Source organism: Acanthochromis polyacanthus, chromosome 11, assembly GCF_021347895.1.
Source record: "Acanthochromis polyacanthus isolate Apoly-LR-REF ecotype Palm Island chromosome 11, KAUST_Apoly_ChrSc, whole genome shotgun sequence".
NCBI classification, from domain to species: Eukaryota; Metazoa; Chordata; class Actinopteri; family Pomacentridae; genus Acanthochromis; species Acanthochromis polyacanthus.
Window position 1 is genome coordinate 35695230 of NC_067123.1, and position 16182 is coordinate 35711411.

Genomic DNA, 16182 nt, shown 5'->3' on the forward strand with positions numbered 1-16182 from the left:
TTGCAAAGGTTGTAACAGTTTAAAGGAGATGATGGAACTCTAGAGCCATTTTAGAGGATGTAGTGCTCTTGTGTCCGAGCAATTAAATCAGTGAATGCAGGCTAAATAACTGAACCACTTCCATGTGTAACGCAATAAAGTTCAACAGCATCCTCTAAAATTGTCATAAAGTTGAATCAACATCTCTCTAAAACTAATAACTGTAACCTTCATTGCAGGAATACTGTATTAGGTTGCATTATTTTTAAGTTATCTGTGAACTACAAGGGAGAGTGGTGCAGATCAGCCACTTGTGAAAAGACATGAGCTCCACTGAAAATATGATCTGTAAAAATATGGAGGGAATCTCTAAAATACTGACAATATGCCTCTCTTTTTCTGTATGTTCATCACTGCTAATCATGCATAACGTTAGGCTACTATTCATGTTCGATTAATCCATGTGGCTGATTCAACACTCATTCACTTTAATAAAGACACCGGCAGGCATGCTGTCCTTATAATCATCATGTAAGCGCAGTGTCCCAATATAATTAACATCACTTAATTTAATTTAAAGGTCAAGAAAAAACAAACTTCCTTTTTAATCACCATAAAACACAGCTGAAGAGCAAACTTTTCCATCCAGGGAGCGTCACATCACCGCTATAAACACTTTAAAAACAGGAAACAGCAAGTGTTTTGAGTGCCAGTTTATTCTCAACCACACCTCTGACCTGGAGCATGACACTAGCAGAGGTGGCCAGCTGTGATCGTATAGTGGTTAGTACTCTGCGTTGTGGCCGCAGCAACCCCGGTTCGAATCCGGGTCACGGCAACCTATTTTGATATAGTGACAAAAAAGAGAGATGTTGACAAGAAATATCAACCTTCCTCACCAACAGGCTAACAAAACTTAAGAATATATAACTGAGTGGAGAGAGTGGCACAGTTGTTGGAGGCCACTAGCTCAACATCGCTAGAAATGTGTTCAAATAAATGAAAGAAACGAAAAAGTAAATTAGGTAATTCATAAAAATTAATACTGCGACAGACTGGTGACCTGTCCTGGGTGTCCCCTGCCTTCGCCCGAGTCAGCTGGGATAGGCTCCAGCACCCCCCATGACCCTAATGAGGATAAAGCGGTGTATAGAGGATGGATGGATAAAAATTAATAGTTAAATGAATTCAATATTAAAATACATAGATATAGGACTAAAGGTCTCTTAACGAACATCCCTATTGTGAAAAGTGAAATATTTGTTTTTATACACACGTGGACAAAATTGTTGGTACCCCTCAGTTAAAGAAGGAAAAACCCACAATTCTCACTGAAATCACTTGAAACTCACAAAAGTAACAATAAATAAAAATTTATTGAAAATTAAATAATCAAAATCAGCCATCACTTTTGAATTGTTGATTAACATAATTATTTAAAAAAACAAACTAATGAAATAGGGCTGGACAAAAATGATGGTACCCATAACTTAATATTTTGTTGCACAACCTTTTGAGGCAATCACTGCAATTAAACGATTTCTGTATTTGTCAATGAGCGTTCTGCAGCTGTCAACAGGTATTTTGGCCCACTCCTCATGAGCAAACAGCTCCAGTTGTCTCAGGTTTGATGGGTGTCTTCTCCAAATGGCATGTTTCAGCTCCTTCCACATATGTTCAATGGGATTCAGATCTGGGCTCATAGAAGGCCACTTTAGAACAGTCCAACGCTTTTCTCTCAGCCATTCTTGGGTGTTTTTGGCTGTGTGTTTTGGATCGTTGTCCTGTTGGAAGACCCATGACCTGCGACTGAGACCAAGCTTTCTGACACTAGGCAGCACATTTCTCTCCAGAATGCCTTGATAGTCTTCAGATTTCATCGTACCTTGCACACTTTCAAGACACCCTGTGCCAGATGCAGCAAAGCAGCCCCAAAACATTACTGAGCCTCCTCCATGTTTCACCGTAGGGACAGTGTTCTTTTCTTCGTATGCTTGGTTTTTGAGTCTATGAACATAGAGTTGATGTGCCTTACCAAAAAGCTCCAGTTTGGTCTCATCTGTCCAAAGGACATTCTCCCAGAAGCTTTGTGGCTTGTCAACATGCATTTTTTGCAAATTCCAGTCTCGCTTTTTTATGAGTTTTTTTCAGCAGTGGTGTCCTCCTTGGTCGTCTCCCATGAAGTCCACTTTGGCTCAAACAACGACGAATGATGCGATCTGACACTGATGTACCTTGGCCTTGGAGTTCACCTTTAATTTCTTTGGAGGTTGCTCTGGGCTCTTTGGATACAATTCCAACGATCCGTCTCTTCAATTTGTCATCAATTTTCCTCTTGCGGCCACGTCCAGGGAGGTTGGCTACTGTCCCGTGGGTCTTGAACTTCTGAATAATATGAGCCACTGTTGTCACAGGAACTTCAAGCTGTTTAGAGATGGTCTTATAGCCTTTACCTTTAAGATGTTTGTCTATCATTTTTTTTCGGATGTCCTGGGACAATTCTCTCCTTCGCTTTCTGTTGTCCATGTTCAGTGTGGTACACACCTTTTCACCAAACAGCAGGGTGACTACTTGTCTCCCTTTAAATAGGCAGACTGACTGATTATGAGTTTGGAAACACCTGTGATGTCAATTAAATGACACACCTGAGTTAATCATGTCACTCTGGTCAAATAGTTTTCAATCTTTTATAGAGGTACCATCATTTTTGTCCAGGCCTGTTTCATTAGTTTGTTTTTTTTAAAATAATTATGTTAATCAACAATTCAAAAGTAATGGCTGTTTTTGATTATTTAATTTTCAATAAATTTTTATTTATTGTTACTTTTGTGAGTTTCAAGTGATTTCAGTGAGAATTGTGGGTTTTTCCTTCTTTAACTGAGGGGTACCAACAATTTTGTCCACGTGTGTATATATATATTTTTGGTTTCGTGTTGTTTTTGTATTTATTTTATTTTATTTTGTTTTTCTTGTTTTATTCTTTTGGTAATATTATGTTATGTAATTATAAAGGATGTGTACGTATGTATGTATGTGTAGGTGCGTCTATGCATTTTTGTAGGTATGAATGTAGATGTATTTGTATCTGTATATATATGCATATATTATTCATTTCTCTCTTTTTTTATGTGGGTGGATGGGTTGGGGGTTGGGGTGCGGTGGGGCAAACAAAAAAAAAATGGGTGTATAGTTTTGTTAATATCATGTGTATAACCCCAAAATGCAAACTTGTGTCCAAATATTTATGGATATAGATTAGTTACACCTGTTATGACTGCTATCAGAAAATATCCACTGTAACTTATGTTATTGCTACTGCTGCTTCTTTTGATGTTGTCAAGGCACCAATAAACGTCAATAAAAGGGGGGGAAAAAAGAAATGTGTTCAAAAAGTGAAGTATAGCACCAGCTGTTTTCCACTATAAACAACACAACAACTATGGGGAGAGAAAGGCCTACTATACGAATTCCACAGTTCTATCCATCCATCTATTTACGGTCCATACTTTTAGAAAATCAATGGGTGATTCCATTTGACAGCAGTTTAATAAATTCCGTGTTGTTCCACTCATCCTGGAGGGCTCGGTCAAGTTGGTGGACATTTTGGCGCACAAGGTCACATTGTTGGACAATCCAGAGCTGTAAATTCAATCTCTCCTACTCTGTTGCCTGAAATTATTTTTAAGTTGACAATTGGACTACTCAAGAGCCTAGCTAACCGACATGCCAGGATCCTGCAGCCAACGTTTGTGGCATCACGTCATTTGAATAAAGCTTTTAGAAGTCATGGGTCGAGGACTGTCTTTTTCTAATAATGATAAAAACAGCACGAGATGTGCCACTTTTTGTCTAAGTCAGAAAACTCGACCATTTACAAGCCGTTTGTGTTTTTGTTGGATGTGTTTCTGCTGAAATATTGGGAAAATATATAGCAACTTTCATGTTGTGTTTCACCAAGTGTTTGACGTCACATATGAAATTAACGAAAAATGTCTATGAGGCAAGAACGTGTTTTAAAATGGGAGTGGAGCTGGAGTTTTTGGTTTAAAGTGTCATAAAGGAGGATGCTGAGGAAACTCTTCAGTATTATTGACAATGCCTCTCATTCCCTGGTGTCACTTCAGCGCACCTTCAGCTGCAGACTGAGACCACTGAGGTGCAGCAAAAAATGCCACAGGTCGTTTCTACCAGTGGACATCAAACTGAATAAGTCTGCAGGAAGGAATCTAAAATCTAAAAACACTAAAATATCAGTATCATTTGCAGTAATACTTTTCTTAATATCTTGTGCAATATCAGTTACCATTTTATGTGCAATACTTCATCTTCATTTGGTATGACCAGATCCTAATTTTCTGCACCATAAATGTTGCACATGCTCCTTTAATATATTTTTTTTCATACAGAACCTTTTGCTCTGTTCTTGGGTATCCATGTGTTTCCTCAGTACCTACCTCATGTACAATTAGATGTAAGTGCATGTGTTTGAAGGATTTTTTTTGTTTGAATTTAATTAGAAAAATAGGCAGAGACACAGAGAACTACAAACTGAATTAAACTGATAACTTTTTATAAACCTTTCGTACTGAACCACTGCATCATTTTTAGGGTGTAATATTTAAATATCATGTGCAGTTTTTGAATTCCGTGATTAATACCTAATTTTCATGTCTGACATTTAAATTTTCTGTGCAATATTTCATTAACCAGTGAAATTTATCAATTTTATGTGCAATTTAGAAATGATAAGGTGTGATATCTCAACTTCTTTTGCAGTACTTCTTAATCATGCGTTCAATTTTATATGCACTATTTCTTCCCCATGGGCAATTACTTTATTGTGTCATGATGGCTATTATGTCACCGGACCTTTCAACCATGTGAACGGGTGGCCAGCCGTGATCGTATAGTGGTTAGTACTCTGCGTTGTGGCCGCAGCAACCCCGGTTCGAATCCGGGTCACGGCAGCTCCTTATTTATGGCGAGGTGAACAAACAATATGCACTTAGTTAATCAGGTAACCACACGATAACGATGCCTTCAACGCAATACGGTGCATTATTTGTCATCCCTGTCTGTTAAGTCATAAAAATCACTAATATAAACGTGTAAGTGCAATTATTCTAACAGGAATGCAATATTTCGCTCTTTCGGATATTATTTTAATGCTTCGCCTCATTTTTGATTTAATGCTCCACTATTTTTACGTAATTCGATAACTATACATAAACAATAAAAGCAATTTCGTAGGGCTAAATTGTCATTTTCTTCAAATACGATGCATCTCTACAAGTGGCAGGAGTCAGCAAGTCTCGCGTTACCTCGCCCCCAAATCTCGTCCAAGAAAGCAACCAGGAAACGAATGGCGGAAATATAGATCCACCTCACTCTTTCAGCTATCAATTGTTGGACATACCTGACGTTGTTTTGGCTGGAAAGCAGAGTCCGGTACAGTCGGCAGCAGATGTCTTCAGACAAAAACAGCGGATGGTGTTGAAGAAACGATGTTGTCGCTTTGAATGTGGTCTATGGGATCGGTAAAGTGAATGGACGGATGGGCAGTCAATGATCGAGCTGAGAGTGTCCTGTCACCGACAGCCTGCCAGATCAAACACCGGTAATGTTTGGCATTAACGTCTCAATTTTACTTTTAGTTTTTGATTCAGCGTGGAACAAAAGTGATAAGACCTTAAATATGGCAACTCTGACACTGTGTGCGATGAGTTAAAGACATCAGATACCGTTAAACGTCAGAAAACAAATGCTTTGGTGGTAAATTGCACAATCTGAGAGATGCAACCATATGGACAGCAAGTTTCTCTGAGTTTGAGTTAGTTAAAGGGCTTCAGATTGCCTCTAGGCTGTCATCAGTCAATCAGATTGGTGGTTAATCCGAGGCAAACGAATGAATCAGTGGTGAATGAGTCCAGCAACTCTAATAGTAATTGGCTGAAGTGTTCACAACATTTCTACTACGTACTTTGAATAGTAGCTGCAGCTAGTTATGTGAATATAATTTCTGGAATTGTCATGCCCAAATGTGACTCTGCCTTTCATCTTATTGTTGGCAGTCTTAGTAGTATAACAATCTCTAAACTGGAGGAGCAAGTTTTGGCAATTGTATTTCTTGACCAGCCACATCCTAAACTCATTGAAAGATGGGAGAAATTGTCTTAAAGAGGGAAAAAAAACATGTCTGTGCTTTTTGTACTCCAAGCTCTAGCTGAAATAAGTAATTGAGTGATTGATTTTCAATCTGATCCTGTATCTGTGACGGCTCATTTCCAGACATATGGCCCTGCTGCTCGGCTAGCTGAAGGAGACGACGCCAGCATCATGTTCTTTAAAACATCTTTCACCACCCTGATTGTTGGGGTGTTTGTGGTCTACGTGCTCCACACCTGCTGGGTGATGTATGGGATAGTGTACACCAAACCCTGTGACAATCCCAAAGGTGGCAACTGCATCACACCCTTCCTGGCAGGAAACCCAAAACTACAGGTCAGTGGATGGATGGTCTCACTGCGCTGTCTTGTGTGGGTGGGTTGCTTTTAGTTTGCAGGTTAGAAAAAATACTGCTAATAATATCTGTTGCATCTCTTTCTCCATTTAATAGTTGAGCATCTACACTGCTCTGCAGGCAAAGGCAGAAGGAGGCCATACTCTGATCCACAAAGAGGAGGACTTTGATGTCAGCAATAAGTTTGAGAGGTAAGTGAGACTAGTGATAGTAGGAAAGGGAATGGATTTTGTCTCCAAGCCTTAAATAAAGAATGTAAATTGTATCTTGAGCAAAGTGGTTAAAAAAATCACCAGATATAATAAATTAGGTTGCAAAATCTGGAAAAAGTGTGCATAATTCTCAGCCCTGAAATGCCATTTTGACAGCTTTCACATCAAACCAAATGAACCGTATTAACTGCGCAAACGGATCTGAATTTCTTCTAACTGAACACAAAGGGTTAGATGTAAATTCACGAATGCATACTGTAGATATGGAATATTTTTGTCATTTTGTGGCTCAGGACTAAGTAACCAATATAATAAAATAAACACACAGAGCAACTTCACACTCATTGGTGAACATGTAGCGCTAATAATGGCACCAGATGTCAGCGGGTCGGAAGGATTAAGGCCAAAGAGTGCGACATGTTGATTTGACCCCATTCATTTAGCAGTAGATTATTTACAAACTCTAGTGGTTCCACTAAAAGTTCGTGGAAGGATCAGCGCAGAGGTCAGTGTGGGTGGCGGTCCTCAGCTTCCATCAGTGTAGCTTTTAACAACATCAGTCCAGCTGTTCTTCATCACATAATTCCCAGGAGATTTAAACAGGGTGCCCAGGCTGTTCTCAAATTCTGGCATACAGGGAAGACACATTTGACTGATGAAGACATACGTAGCTAGCTAGCTGTGGCCTGTAGTAACCCACGAAGCAAGACATCCACTGATGCTACTGAGCATTTGTTTTTTTTAGCAGTTATTGTTAGGGGAAGTGCAGAATATTATCCTGACCCACAATTCATACCCAGATAATTTACAGTGCTTACACCTGTTTTCAGATGTGTTCAGAAATGGATCATTATCATATCAATTTTGATACTGACTCACTTTCTTTTCTTCTCTGTCTTTCCCCCAGGATAGTCAACGTCTCCCTTCCTAAGAAAACCCGTAGTAATGGAACTTTATATGCACTAATATTTGTCCATCAAGCCGGTATCAATCCGTGGCAGGATCAGCGACAGGTCCACCTGGTGGCTCAGCTCACCACATACATGGTCCCTAAACCGCCGGAAATCTCTCTGATATCTGGAGAGGATCAAACACAGGTACTCAGGCTGAAAATGAAAAGTGGCCATGTTTTTGTGTTTTCCGTCTTCATTTCTCAACTGCAGCACATATTGTACAGTAGATGTAATAACTAATGCACAGAATGTGATGCATTTGCACTCTTTGTACCCACCTAAGGTGAAAAATCATGCAGAAATTTGAACGGGGGACAGAAAAAGTGCCCGTGCTTTGTTTAAAAAAGGAAACACTGTAAACATGCAGTATATTAGAAAACACTAAGACTTCAAAAAGAAGCTGAGACTAAAGCTATGTGTCCATTAGATCTGGCAATTTCCTGCATGCCATTCACTGTCTACGCGAAATGCACCGCGTTGCACGCTGGTCCGGTTCCGGTGCGTTTGGAGTCACAATCCTTTGCGTCTCTCTGGCTGCAGCTTATTTGCATAAAATAGACTTGATTTTTACTTTATGCAAATTCGATGCAGCATGCGGAGGTCTGACGGAACACAAAACTTTCGTAAAATGTCTAAGCTAGCCGTTGGTGAATTAAAACGAGGACAGATACAGCTACTTGCCCCAAATGTTTTCAGAATTACTTTTTGCTGAACTGTTTTCGTAATACGAATGTTTGCAACTGAGCTGCCATGTTAGTCTGGCTTGAAATCCAGGAGCAGACAGCTCCTGAGTTGATACATTTGTCCAATCAGGGGCAGGATAGTTGGAGAAGAAGGTTGGCAGGAGTTGAACCCGGCTAATACCTCAAGTACACTCCTATTTTCAGATGCGCCGTGTTTACATGTGGGAAAAACACATCTAGTGGACATGTAGCATAATAGTCAATTACCTCACTAATGTGGAACCGTAGCTTTCTGATCATATTAATATAGATGCAGAAGAGTTTAGATTCTCACCAAACTTTGTTGTGAGAATAGAATTTGCACCTGTCTGTCTGATCACACAGGGTCAGAAAGAAGAGGCCCAGCAAACGAAGCAGGGCGATGGTAAACCTGCAGGTGGAGCCAGAGGTGGAGCCGCTTCTACACCAGATCGGCCGGTTTCACACTGGCGCTCCCGGTTAACACTCAACATAGTCAGCGACCACTTCCACTTTGACAGAGAATACCTCCCCAGTGATGTCCACAGATACCTCAGAGTGTAAGACACACACATCAGAGCAGACTACACAGAAAAACGCGATGGATGCTGATATATTCAGGCTGTGAATAAAGCAGTCATCCTGTTGTACTTGTCATACTTGTACAGATTACAGCCACTACCAGCACAGACATGATGTTAGCTTCAAAGTGCATCATAAAATGTTTTATTTTCATGTTTCAGATTCCAGAATGGGAAGAAGATGGTGTATCTACCTCTGCTGTTTGTCGATGAGCTCAGCAACCGGGTCAAGGACCTTGTGGTAAGTTTTCATTTTTAAATAAATATTATGCAACACGCTGCAACTGTCTGTCAGCTAGTCCCAGTGGCAGATGTTCAAATGCACTCTTTCTTCTGTTATTCTTTTTATTTTCTTACTGAACTTGTTTAGATGACAAGAATCGGGGTTTACGATCCCGGCCAAGTTCACACTTAAATGTTAAAAGTTTATGAGATCACAACATCAATGTGCTACCAAATACACACTTGACGAGCTTACAATAGAAAAATGTTGCTGTTTGAACTGTGTGTGTGTGTGTGTAGGAGATCAACAGTACCTCCACGGAGCTTCCTCTGACTATCTCCTACGACTCCATCTCTCTGGGGAGGCTTCGATTCTGGATCCACATGCAAGATGCTGTTTACTCTCTGCAGCAGTTTGGTGTGTAAAACTGTCACTCACACACATACACATACAAACAGAGGCACACACACTTACACACACTAATGATGTGTGCTTGTCTGTGGGTCTCTGTGTTTTGCAGGTTTCACAGAAAAGGATGCTGATGAGATTAAAGGGATCTTTGTTGATACCAACCTGTACTTCCTGGCTCTGACCTTCTTCGTAGCTGCCTTCCATGTGAGTCTGACTGCTGAATACACTCCAACAGCACTTAATGACAGAAGAATTCTGAAAGCTGAATCATTACTCAAATTTAGTTCTACAGGAAGTACAGCAAGTAAGGCTTGTTTATTATATGCTGGTGAAAACACTTACCTTCTTGTGTCTTGTCTCTCACTTTTTGCAGCTCCTCTTTGACTTCCTGGCCTTTAAAAATGACATCAGCTTCTGGAAGCAGAAGAAAAGCATGGTGGGAATGTCCAGCAAAGCAGGTACGTCACGTCACAGCACTACTTTATGCTGTCATCAAACCCTTCAATCCACTATTCATACAGTGAATTGTTGTGAAAACTGAGAGATTTCAGTTTGCACACTATAAATTTCCTATTACGACTTAAACAGACTTTGTACAGAGCAGTGGGTAGCTGTCAACCTGTAATAAAGCTTTGGAAAAGTCTGTAAAACAAATTAATCTACAAGAAACCAGGCATCACTTGTGTGTTTGTGTCTATTTTGACTCATGAATCTCCACTGCTGGGTGGCCAGATGTTGCGTCCTGCTTCCCTCTGCTCACCTGTACGATCTCAGATACGTTAAAAAACACCGACAGAGTAAGGGATGCTCTTATGTGTTTGTGAGAATTAGACGTCTGGAAAATACTGTTGACCTGCAGCAGGACAAAGAAAGACCACTCTAATGCTTCTGAACAATTTTTTTTGTTGCTTCTCGCGTCTATTTTCTGCAGTGGCACCACGCAGATCTGCAGCGGTGGCGACGTGAGAGCCTCGATTTATTCAGATTTAGAATTTTCACAGCGCAGGCTAGAAAAACAGTAGAGAGGACGTGCTTTAAAACACAGCGTGACCCTGTAAATGCACCAATACTTAGTGCAAATTACAAAAAAGCTTTGTACACTGTGGGAGATTAAGTGTTATCTCGAGAAAATGTGGAAGCAATGCGAACCAAATGATTGGTCATCAGTGTCACTGGCTCCGGTTGTATCACAGCTTGAGTTTGTGTGTTCTTTCTTTCAGTGCTGTGGCGATGTTTCAGCACCATAGTGATTTTCCTGTATTTGTTTGATGAGCAGACCAGCCTGCTTGTCCTCATACCTGCTGGGATCGGCTCTATCATCGAAGTAAGTGCACAAACGCACGTGAACGCTCCTACAAATCCACAAGTAATCTTTTCAAAACAGGTTTTTGTTAATGCAAGACTGTATTTGTTGCAGGTTTGGAAAGTGAAGAAGGCCTTTAAGATTCAGGTTTTCTGGAAAGGAGCCAAACCAACATTCCTGGTAAGTTATGAAAGAAGAAATCTATTCTATGCAGCAAGAATTGTAACACTGGACTGTCGATAGTAAAGGAAGTGTCATTTTGGCTTTCTGTCTGCTAGTGTTGCAATAATGCTTTGTAGCAAATTACTGTCATTTGACAAAACACAGCAGATAAATGAGTAATAGTCATGTTGTAAGAAGAAATAAAACTATTATTTCCATTCCTTAGTATAGTTATGATAATACATCTGTAAGAAAAAACATATTTAGCTCTCTGTTGTTATATATTTGAATTGAAAATGCTAAATTAGACCGTTCTAATGAACATTTACAGTTTGTAATTTTTATTTTGTTTCAAGAGCTCTGACCTGAAAGCTGTACAGAATGTTAAAATATGCTCAGAGTCTTCATGTGTGCCTTTTTTTGTGAAACAGTTTGGAAAATTAGATGAATCAGAGAGAAGAACGGAAGAATATGATACTCTGGTACGACAACAAACTCACACATACATCCACAATTTCTACTCCTATGATACAAAGTGAGTACAAAATCTAATCATTACTTATTTGTGCTTTTCTGTAGGCCATGAAGTATCTTTCATACCTCCTTTACCCACTGTGTATCGGAGGGGCAGTGTATGCTCTAATATTCCTGCGATATAAGAGGTAGGTTTCAGTTTAGAATTTTTGCAAATCATGTCAAACTTTAGTCTGCGAGGTTGTTGTGTAACTTGATTGTACGTCTTTCTGTTTTAGTTGGTATTCGTGGTTGATCAACAGTTTGGTGAACGGTAAGACAAAACACTTCTCTGCCAATAGAGATGGGTGACAAATTAAAGGAAAAACCGAAGCAGTTTTAATGCGCTTTGCAAGTCTCTGAACAGCGTTCTTCTAAAAGATCTTCTGTCATTTGGTGTTTTGATGGTGATAATGGAGAATACTAAGCACCTTGGTCCAAAAATCTTCCATAGAATGCCCAGTTGGGTTTAGATCTAGTCACTGCAAAGGCCATAGCATAAGATTCACATCACTTTCACACTCCTAAGACAATTCAGAGACCCTTTGTGCCGTATAAATTGAGCTGTTGTGATGCTTCCCTTGGAGGGAACAAGAAGACCCAAACAATGCCAACAAAAATCCCCCTCACCCGTAGGGGTTAATAGCTTAGGGTTTTCCTTTTCTGGCACATTTTTCATCTGTCTATTCATATGCTATTGATTCAAAGTTAATGCTTTCTTTACGCTCTTATAATACACCCAGTAAGCTCTCATTTTATTCTCACTATTTCAGGTGTATACGCCTTCGGTTTCCTCTTCATGCTTCCACAACTATTTGTCAACTACAAGGTCAGTATTAAAGACAAAAAGACCAGTTGGAGGTAAACTAGGCAGGTGTCCTCAGTAAAAGAAAGGCTTTATGTTATTTCTACAGCATTAGGACTAAAACGTTCTGCCCTGTTCTTCATTTAACAGTTGAAATCTGTCGCTCATCTGCCCTGGAAGGCCTTCATGTATAAGGTAGGAGCACATCTTCTGTCCATTAATAATTACTTAATTTGATGATTAGCAAATGGATAATGGTAAGTAATTTCATTTGTCAGAATTAGTGAATGTCTTTATCAGGGATGAGTGCATTTGAAGAACAGTAATTGGCATCGATTGACTGTTCCCAGGCATTCAATACCTTCATCGACGATGTGTTTGCCTTCGTCATCACCATGCCGACGTCTCACAGACTGGCCTGTTTCCGAGACGACGTAGTGTTTCTCATTTACCTTTACCAGAGATGGTACGCACTCGCACGCTCACCACACATATTCCTAAATCGCCAACAGAACATTTTTCTAACCGAAAACTCTGACCCTTCTCTGCACCAGGCTCTACCCGGTGGACAAAACGAGAGTCAACGAATACGGAGTTTCTTACGATGACAAACCCAAAGGGAAGACTCACAGGGACTAGAAGGGAAAGGTGGACTCTGTGGGTATCGTCTCGTTTCCGCTGGTATTACCTGAACTGAGTTTGCCAATCTGGTGGAAACTGTCTTTGTTTTGGGCCAGTTAGTTGTAAATGGACCAGTTGCACAAACATTCTTCTGGTTTCTCACTTTTTCACCCTGTCACTAAGTGTTGAATGGACAACATCTGCTTATCTGTCTTTTTGCAGCCTGGAGAGGTATTGTAATTGTTATGCTAAATCTGTGACTATCCTCCAAACTGACACAACAACCAGGAAATATTGTATGTGTGATTAGTGTGAACACCTCTGCTTAATTCCAATATGACAGAGTACACCGACTACAGAAACTTTACGATAGTAGATACTGGTGGCAGCTTTGAGATTTTCTGCCATAAATTCTACTCTTACTTTTTTTTAAAAAAATAGCCAGTCATGTTTGTTGTCTGTTAGAACGACTCCATCCTGTTAAGATCACTGAGTTTTGTTTTTTGTCTCCAGCTTGGATGTCTGCAAATACTGACTTCGTTGTGCTAAACTGCAAAAGTAAAACATGTTTCATTCTGCAGGCTGGAGCTACCAGTTAAAGCTGAAAACTGTTGTAAAAGCTGCAGTCTCAGAATTTTAATGGATTTTTATCTCTTTTTTTTTTTTTTAAAAGTCCATTCATCCATCCTCTATACACCGCTTTATCCTCACTAGGGTCATGGGGGGTGCTGGAGTCTATCCCAGCTGACACCCTGGACAGGTCACCAGTCTGTCACAGGGCTACATATACAGACAAACAATCACACTCACATTCACACCTACGGGCAATTAAGAATAATCAATTATCCTCAGCATATTTTTGGACTGTGGGAGGAAGCCGGAGTACCCGGAGAAAACCCATGCATGCACAGGGAGAACATGCAAACTCCATGCAGAAAGATCCCAGGCCCACCCCGGGATTTGAACCAGAGATCTTCTTGCTGCAAGGCGAAAGTGCTAACCACTACTCCGCTGTGCAGCCCTTTTTTTTTTTTTTAAAGTATTTTGCATTAACAAATTTCAATGAACTGACATTTTGATAAGAGTCTGGTTCAGCCTGCTTCGGGACACTGATACAGCACATCTAGGAGTTTTAGAACAAGTTGCTCATCTGAGAGGCTTCATTCATCAAGACTGCATAATCCAGCTGCTTCTTGTTTACCTGCCAGATATCACAACCAGAATGACTGAAAAGCTAGCTATCGTGACAGCTGGGCTACACAAATACTGTGCTTTGTCAGAAATGGCATTATATCCTTGCATTTGGGTCTACCTAACCTTGAACAGTAGACTTCAGCAAATGTGAAGCATCCCTGCTCACTTCCTTTTTCAGGCACTTCCATATTATTCCATAAGCACTAGGTTTGATATGTCAGAGCTGACAGGAAAATCCATTCGTAATTATAGCCTAGGTGCTGAAGTGAAAGCTATTTACAAGTAAGAAACTGGTAATCATGGCAACTCCAGTGTGTTATAAAAGCTGCATTAGGTAAAGGTTGGCAGTACGGAAACATAAGTGGACGTACTGATAGCTCACTTAAATACACTTTTCTAGAAATTATATGGAATTATGCTAATTACGTTTAAAGATTTTTTCACTGAAAGGGCTATTAGCAATTTGAGTTTGAAAAAGTATCAATGTGTGCATCTGCCATAATTTGTATCCAAAACTATCCTGTTGAAAAGGTTGGCATATGTCAGCTCTGGCACAAATACCAGAATCATCTTTCTTTACCTACGTGTTAAAGCAAGAATATACTGTATATAATGTGATTTTAAAAAAGAGTGGGGTTGTAACCAAGGAAAAGGGACACAACAGAAGAGTCACATTAAAAACACATCACTTTAAAGAATTTTACTGTCAAAGCATGTAATGGTACAAGATTCCAAATAGCTGCCATGGTGAATTGCGTGATTGTTAGAAAATCTTCTGCTGTGTTAGAGGCAGAGGAAGAATGTGATTTTTGATTACAGAGACTATATGAATTGCCTGAACATTCCAGGATGTGTGAAGTTGAATTGTTTATCCTGCTCTGTCTGATGTTAAATGATACGGATTTTATTTCACTGTAACGCAGCTGGGTACAACTGACAGCCTGTTTTTACCCGTCTGAGTATTTCTTACATATCAGGGCCAAGAAAATATGTTAGTGCCAAATGTGAGACTGTGTGTGAGCTTTGTATGTTCACCATAAAGGATCCATCTGATGTTTTTAAACACACACTGACATTGTGGAGGAAATAGTTATGGTAAGATTTAAGAAAAGTATTGCTACATCTGGATTTACAACATCACATTTTGATTTCTTTGCTAATGTTATGCATTTTTAAACTAGAAATATTTACTTTGAATCAGTCTACTCCATGTTCGGGTATCAGGATATGTTAGATCTGTGTGCAAAGATACAGCACAGGTTTTCTGTTCCTGAGTAAATGAAGCCAGGATAGATTTTTCCAGAAATTTGCCTTGAAATGGTTTTACTTCTTGTGATGTTCGTGTTTTTGATTGAGATAAAATAAAAAAGACTGACTTCACTGACTTTTATTTGCAGTGTAGAATTTTCTCGTTTGCTTTTGAATTATTATTAGTGCTGCAGGAACCAAAAAAGCTCAAATGCAGACTAACACAGTTCATTTGCACATACTTATTGCTAGTATTCGCTTCCAAAATCATTGGTTCAGAGAACATTTGTGAAACAATAACAAGTGTTATTTCATAGTTTGACATTTAAGTCAAGCTGTTACTTATGTAGCACATTTAAGACAACAGCCGTTGAGTCAATGTGCTTTTCTAGTAGATTAGCATTGCAAATTATCAAGCAAGGTCACAGATTATGGTTGGGACCCAATGATACAGTACTGCATAAATACAAATTTACCTGACTAAGATATGCATTAAAGGTCTATAGTATTATACAGCAGCATGCTCAGATCTGATAAATGAAACTGTAGAATTGTATACACTAAGAAATTATAACTACATATGGATGTAAAAGGTAAAAAATTGAAATTGTTGAAATTAATTGAACATTCATGCATAAAACATTTAATGAAACAAAACAAATAGAACTCTCTTAAAAATATATAATTTAGCAGAAATAGCTATTTGATGAAAGAAAATAAACCAGAGCTTGAATGCTCCAGATTGGTTACTTTACG

The 16182-nt window shown here is 39.4% G+C and overlaps 1 protein-coding gene and 2 non-coding genes across 3 annotated transcripts; all 3 read left to right on the plus strand.

Annotated features, from left to right (window-relative positions):
- The first annotated feature begins 745 nt into the window (after nucleotides 1-745).
- trnah-gug (transfer RNA histidin (anticodon GUG)) lies at nucleotides 746-817 on the plus strand. Its single transcript has one exon. It is a non-coding gene; the product is annotated as a tRNA-His (tRNA).
- A 4057-nt stretch (nucleotides 818-4874) lies between these two features.
- trnah-gug (transfer RNA histidin (anticodon GUG)) lies at nucleotides 4875-4946 on the plus strand. The gene has a single exon. It is a non-coding gene; the product is annotated as a tRNA-His (tRNA).
- A 366-nt stretch (nucleotides 4947-5312) lies between these two features.
- On the plus strand, nucleotides 5313-15563 carry clptm1l (CLPTM1 like). The gene is made up of 18 exons (XM_022199737.2): nucleotides 5313-5596; nucleotides 6268-6480; nucleotides 6596-6690; nucleotides 7619-7808; nucleotides 8732-8925; nucleotides 9109-9187; nucleotides 9469-9586; nucleotides 9690-9784; nucleotides 9954-10038; nucleotides 10801-10904; nucleotides 10998-11063; nucleotides 11477-11527; nucleotides 11625-11707; nucleotides 11798-11832; nucleotides 12332-12387; nucleotides 12514-12558; nucleotides 12714-12829; nucleotides 12918-15563. Exons 2-18 carry the CDS (start codon nucleotides 6316-6318, stop codon nucleotides 13000-13002), a joined length of 1662 nt encoding a protein of 553 aa, XP_022055429.1. The 5' UTR covers nucleotides 5313-5596; nucleotides 6268-6315; the 3' UTR covers nucleotides 13003-15563.
- Nucleotides 15564-16182: the final 619 nt, after the last annotated feature.